The sequence below is a fragment of the Myotis davidii genome, unplaced genomic scaffold, assembly GCF_000327345.1.
Source record: "Myotis davidii unplaced genomic scaffold, ASM32734v1 scaffold174, whole genome shotgun sequence".
Taxonomy (NCBI): domain Eukaryota; kingdom Metazoa; phylum Chordata; class Mammalia; order Chiroptera; family Vespertilionidae; genus Myotis; species Myotis davidii.
In genome coordinates this window covers 3,775,161-3,781,665 of record NW_006289087.1, presented here as the reverse complement: position 1 = coordinate 3,781,665, position 6,505 = coordinate 3,775,161, and the positions used below count along the sequence as shown (strand labels likewise).

General features: G+C 42.3%; 1 protein-coding gene across 1 annotated transcript in view; it reads right to left on the bottom strand.

Moving 5' to 3' along the window:
- The window catches only part of RAB3GAP2 (RAB3 GTPase activating non-catalytic protein subunit 2), a 49,958-nt gene that overhangs the window by 33,502 nt on the left and 9,951 nt on the right, over window positions 1-6,505 (bottom strand). The window contains exons 7-12 of the mRNA XM_015562345.1: window positions 6,354-6,453; window positions 5,686-5,784; window positions 3,060-3,208; window positions 2,072-2,151; window positions 1,858-1,947; window positions 336-475 (exon numbers count right to left, since the gene is read on the bottom strand). Of these exons, the coding sequence (XP_015417831.1) occupies window positions 336-475; window positions 1,858-1,947; window positions 2,072-2,151; window positions 3,060-3,208; window positions 5,686-5,784; window positions 6,354-6,453 (658 nt within the window). The remainder of the gene's footprint in view (window positions 1-335; window positions 476-1,857; window positions 1,948-2,071; window positions 2,152-3,059; window positions 3,209-5,685; window positions 5,785-6,353; window positions 6,454-6,505) is intronic.

The following is a 6,505-nucleotide window of genomic DNA, read 5'->3' as shown; positions in this document are numbered from 1 at the left end:
GCTTTGGGGAGAGCATCTGACTCAAACATGGCCTTGTGAAGTGGAATAAATGTAGCCGGGGGCAAAAAAACTGAGTTTAGGAATTGACAATGACAGAGAGAATTGAAAAGTACATAAAAAAGAGGTTAGACGGGCCTATGAGCTCATCAGACTTAAAGACATATCAACTGGATTTCTGGATCAAGTGTTGCCAATTCCAGTTCATGTTAAAAAAAAAAAAAAAGAAGCATAAAGGATTAGACAGATCAACCAGAAGCTAAAGAATGATCATGTTGCTCAACTATTGGGGTAAAAAACAAATGAAGCTTTTTTCCTGGATGTTTGTAAGGACATACCTTTCCACATGCGTATTGCGATTCCTCTGGTTACATCCAATAGAATAACTCTGCCAAAATCATCTGTTACGGCTGCCAGAGAGTTACAGGGAGATAGACAAATGCTCTCACCATGGCGTCTAGAATCTGGAAGCCCAAACCTGAAATGTAAAAGAAAATAAAAAGCTCAAATCACATTCCAATCTAGAGATATACACCACAATCATGAAATGTGTAAATGACATAGGCTGAATCTACTTTTACATAGAGAAATACGAACCTTGCATGGATTAATAATTAATTACCTACATATGACAGTTTGCACTATAAGAAGTTTCCTCCATTATAAAATGAAAACATCTATTTATTTTATAGGTTTTCTATGTAAATACCCACAACCTTATTTTTCAGGGAACATCAAGTGCATCATAACCATCTCTCCTTGATTAAGTGTCATAGAAAACAATACCCTCACAACCAGCGAAATGTTAGAAAACTTGGCTCCTACACAGGCATTTGCCGTCTGTTTTAAGTTCTTATTCCTAACCTGTTTTCTCTTTGCTAGGTATCACATCTTGCTGATACCCATGTTAATTAGCTTGAAGGGAGAACTTCCCTTCTAAATATTTCTCTCTAAGCTGCTCCTGGTCTGTAACCAATCAATCGCACTAGAGTTGTAAGTACAGTAAGAGTAAAGGGTACTGAGAAAGGACCAGGAGAGCTCACTTTGATGACAGTCCCTAAGACAAAGGGCTCAAATTCGCTACATCTGTTCAGGACGCATCGGGCCATTTGGTTTATTTCCTGATTCCTGGATGAATTTAAAAATGTGGCATATTTTAAAATAAGATGAAAAAACCTTAGGAGGTAAACTTCAATAAGTTTTGGTAACATAATTAGTTATATCTTTTTAGGTGAAGAATATCTAAAAGGGGGAAGGGAGTGTTTCTACTTCCCTTCATGGTGGTACTTTATATTAGGTAACAAAAAATAATTGTAAAACAAAATCTAGCAAAAACCACCTCTTCTCCTCTCCAAACCTGACAGCACTAAGGATGGAGGTAAGCAAAGAGGCAAAGCCAGCATTCTGAAGAGGGTCTGAATGCAGGGGGCTCCTGTTTTCATTTCATTTTTTTTTTAAAGAAATTACTAAGTATTTTTATTTTTTATTTTTATAGCTTACTGACAAACCAAACTATTTTTAAAAAGAAATTCATCAGCTATCACAGAGTTAATGCTCCTGCGACTTAGAAGCTAGGTTTACAGGTGTCTGTAAAACAACAACAACACACACACACACACACACACACACACACACTGAGCCCCTGTGATGTCACAGGGAGACAGCAGTGAATGAAACAGGCAAGAACCGCTGCCCTCGTGGAGTTTACATTCTTCTGGAACAGTCATCCCATAACCAGTGACTTTTAGAGGCTCCAAAGACTCATGAGATTAACGAATCCGCTAAGCTCATTGAAAGACCCCAAATCCCACAGAACGTTCCCCAAACCACCCCAGTTTGAGAAGAGCATGGCCGACTTGCCTGACAGCTAACGGGGTGGCTGGCTCCATCTTTGGCTTTTGCTTTTGGACAGCTTCTTCCTCGTGCCTACTCTTCCAACCGAGCCAACCACTGCAAAGAGAGCGTGAGAATAAAACCGGGGCTCGCAGAGCGTCCAAGTGCAGACTCTCACATCAGAAGCCCAAACCGGGCTAGACAAAGTAGAGACGGCTTAATGTAATTGTTATGCGATTACCTGGCGGCATTAAACAGAGCAGAAGTGAGTTTGCTGGCAACGGCGAGGGCAACGTGAGAGAGCAACGGCTGTGTGCTTCCCTGGAAGACAGAACACGTGCCCGCTGACAAAGGGACAGGGTAGCTTTCTAAGCCTTTCTAAACGAGGCCTGCGTTATAAAGTCTGAAAAAGCTGTAAAGTCTGGATAGCAAGAACCTATGCAGCTCCTTGAGGGGAGTATAGTCACTTTATTCCAGGAGGTAGCAATGTCATCAAAGTGTCAACGTCAAAGCCACTGGCGTTTTATCTTTAGGAGTTCCCTCTTTTAGTTGTAACTTAATTGAAACTTTTAAACTAGGATATTAAAATGGCATTACTATATCGGGGCTGTGGATTTCCCAATCATACACAACTTGCTCTTTGCCCTCTTTAAAAAAATATATATTTTAACCCTGAGTGCTTTGGCTCAGAGGGTAGAGCGTCGGCCTGCGGACTGAAGAGTCCCAGGTTCGATTCCGGTCAAGGGTATGTACTTTAGGAGAGTCTTTCTAAAAATATATATATATTTTACTAAAGTAAAAAGGTAGGTAGGCAATTCTGAGAAGGCTGCTTTTCAAGCGAGAAGTAAGAGCTGCCAAATCTAACTGTCTCCTGTTTTAAGGAGCCATTTTCACCATGTGGATAACGACAGCTGGCAGCCAGTTCTGTCCTGACAATCCTCACAGATGCAAACCCGTGGGGGCTGGTCCACACCCCGAGCTTCTGACCACCGCACCCACCACGAACTCGGGCCATCAGAAACAAAGTTCAGTTGTTTACACTGACTTCAGTACCTTTCAGTTAATTTAAAGAATTTAGAAGAAAGCAAGCGGAGATTCATATGAGCTTAGACTGAAACTTAGCAACGTAAACTGCTCGACCTTTGTAAAGCTAGGGTACCATAGCCATTTTTAGACAGGGTGAAAACTCAGTCTGCGGCCTTACCCATGATCAGGGAGGAACCTCTTACCTCTAGAGCATAGAAGAAGCCAGTGAACGGATTGGACCCTACAGTGATGTACTGAGACATGGCAGGTGGGCTGTTCTTAATGGCTGCGTTAAATCCACCGATATTGGAGGCAGTCTTCATTTGATCGAAAGGGGACAGCGTCATAATACCTAGTGATCAAGCGACAACAAGCCATGACCTGAGCGCACTGAAAGGACCTGTCAGTGTAGGCCATTGAATGTTTACTTCAATTCCACTCTAGGACATTAACCGCACAATTTAACAGATAGAAGTCATTTTTAAAAGCTACAAAAGTAATTATCATAATGTACTTGTAAGGTTAAAAGTGCACCTGTAAGTCCTCTAAGCTATGAACCATTACATCTTATCTTCGCTGCTCCCTCTGCCGAGAATGTTCTCCCGGCGCCTCTGCCCAGAGCTGGCTCCTCCTCACCCTCATGTCTCAGTCTGAACGCCACTTCCCTGGACAGGTCTTTCCTCACAGGCCCCCCTGGAGTACCCTCTTCCTTTATCACAACTCTGATGATTTATTCCTGATGCATCTAACACTCTGCTGTTATCATACTGTTTGTCTCCTTATCACCAGAATGTACACTTCATCCATCTGCCTTGTATTTCTAGCACCAATATTAGCTGCTGGGACACAACAGGCACTTGTTCATTTATTTGCTGAATGAACTAATCAAACCTTTGCATAAAGTCCGCTGCACTTTTTTTCCTTCATTTTGTAGGCTGGGAGATAAGTGAATAGAGCAGATTTTTCTACCCATTCATTTATCCTAGCCTGTTTCAATGTTCCAAAGTTTAATTAACAGCACAGGGATGCTACCCTGAACTGAACTCAACACTTTGGAGTCTTGTTGCAATTTTATTTCAGCACAAGAGTTAAGACAAACGGAATGTCTACCAGTAAGGTGTTAACACAGAGGATTCCACACAATCCTATGCAACAGTAAACAGACCATCTGTCCAACATCTACTGTTGGGCCTCTAGATTCACACTCCTGCCCTTTCTCCCTGCTCACTCCCGGGGCCAGTGTGCCAATCCTGAGGACTTGCAGTTGGGGTCAGACAGCTGGGAAGCCCCATGAGCAGGTCAATGAGAGAAAGGAGAATGAGGTCAGGATACCTACTTCCCATGACCACTGAACAAAAGCCCATCCCTTCGCAGGGGCAAAGAACATCTCAACTCTGTCCACCTCTCTCCAGCTCCCCTGCCTGCACCGGAGACAGAGCCTGCTCTCAGGTGCTGAGCCCATTCCTCACCCCCAAGTCCTGGCGCTGCTCTGGGCCCTCATCTCTTAGGCGTGGGTAACTGCTGTGCTGTTAACCAGCCCTGAGACCCTATCCCGAATGGGTGGGTCTCACACTTTATAGTTTCTCTGCAAATAACCCCGTCTCAATGATGCTATTTTAAGATGTCACCTGTCTTCTATTAGGACACTGATAAAAACGTATATTTGGTAAAATTGATGTGAAAGCCTCTTTATAATATGTTGATAAGAAAAGGGCTATAATAGTTGGTATGAATAATCCTAGTTTTGAAAGCCTGTCTACATAACCATACATAATGGCACACATACAATTCTGAACGAATGTTTACAAAAATGCCAATGATAAGTATCTTTAGATGATAGAATGTAAGGGGATATTGTTTTCCTTTTCTCTTTACCTATTTATGTACTATTTACATTTTTAACAAGCAAATATTACATTGATAAATAGAAAAAATTATTAAAATAGCATTTTCTTCATCTCCACCCGTTTCTACTACCTTAACTCGGGAGCCCTATACTTCTTCTCAAGATTATTACACTTCCCAACTGTACTCTTTTCCTAGTCTTGACCCTTACATCGCGACCTCTGAACTTCCACCAAGTGGTTTTCCTAACAGGCTGAGATAGTGTCGTGCTCCTGCTCACAGTTCCTCAGTGGCTCCCAGTGTGGCTGTGGGAAAGCTCTCAGTGCCTCCTGCATAGCACACCGGGCCCTTCAAAACCTGACTCCTGTTTCTATACTTGGCCTTGCTCTTGCCAGTTCTCCTGGGCATCCAGTGTTTTTCCAGAAGACGATGTGCTTCCACCCTCATGCCTGCATGGCAAGAATGCCTTCTCTGTGTCTGTTCTCTTGGCCAAGTCCTTCTTCTTCCCGTCCCAGATTAAAGTCCACCCTTCTTCCGCACTCCCTCAGTGCCGGGCCTCTCCCTGCTTCCAATGCAGAAGCCCACTGTCCACTCCAACAACCATTCGGTTGTGGTCCTGGACCTATTCCACGGGTTTCTTCCCATGACACTCACACTTCCTGGCAGCAGCGACCATGTCTTCCCGAGGCCTACCACGGTGAGCCGTCAAATACTGGTTCAAGGAGAAATCTGCTTTTCTCTATATTCTGCTGGCTTAAAGGTTACATTTTAAAAACACTAATCTATAGGGAAATTATATGATTAAACTTGTCTGCAGAAAAATCAAATCAAATAGTGAAAGTCTGAACTAACTTCCACGTGCCTCACTGAAAGCAATGCATTTTCTTTTCACGTAAGAATAAATCTACAGTTCGAATCAATGAGATCCTGCAATCAAAAGGAATAGAAAGTAAATTTCAAAAGAACTGAGCTAGTAATGCTTACCAATACTAGCGTGATCAACGATAGTGTCAACATCTTGCAGACCCCATTTCTTATAAGCTAACGGTGGTGGCTGTATGTTCTCATTGCCTGAAGCTGCAGCTGTCAAAGACAAAAATTAGACAAACCAACTTCACTAAATGAGTACAGTGAAGTTTTATATTTTTTAAAAATCACAAAAAATGTAATAACATTTTATGTTTTTATTGATTTCAGAGAGGGGAAGGTAGAGGGAGAGAGGGGTAGAGCATCAATGATGAGAGAATCATTGATCAGATATCTCCTGCACGCCCCCTACTGGGGATCAAGCCTGCAACCTGGACATGTGCCCTGACTGGGAATCGAACTGTGACCTGATTCACAGATCGACACTTGAAAATTGAGCCACGCCAGCCGGGCTATAGTGACTACTTTAAGTGTCCCCAAGATAATCAGTTTATAATGGGCTAAATTTCAAAATTTCAAAAACTATGAAATAGCTATAAAAATTCAACTGAATTCTGACTTGGTAGAAAAGCGTGTCTATTAGAGATGCACATTTTGCTGAATCCGTGAACAAGCCCGTTGTTCCTGTGCTGGTCACACTCGCCTCTGGCAACTCATAGGTTAAATAGGTTACATGAAATTAGACAAACATCACCACAAGTTAGCTATTTCTTGCCAAAAATTACCTTTTGCTACCTGATTTCGACAAGCACGAAGAGACTGAAAAAGGCTAAATCCATCAATAGTCACAATGGCAGCAGGATATAAGATACTCAGCTCTTCATTCTACCAAAGAAAGAAGAAAATAATAAATCATCACTGCCAATAAATGTATTGC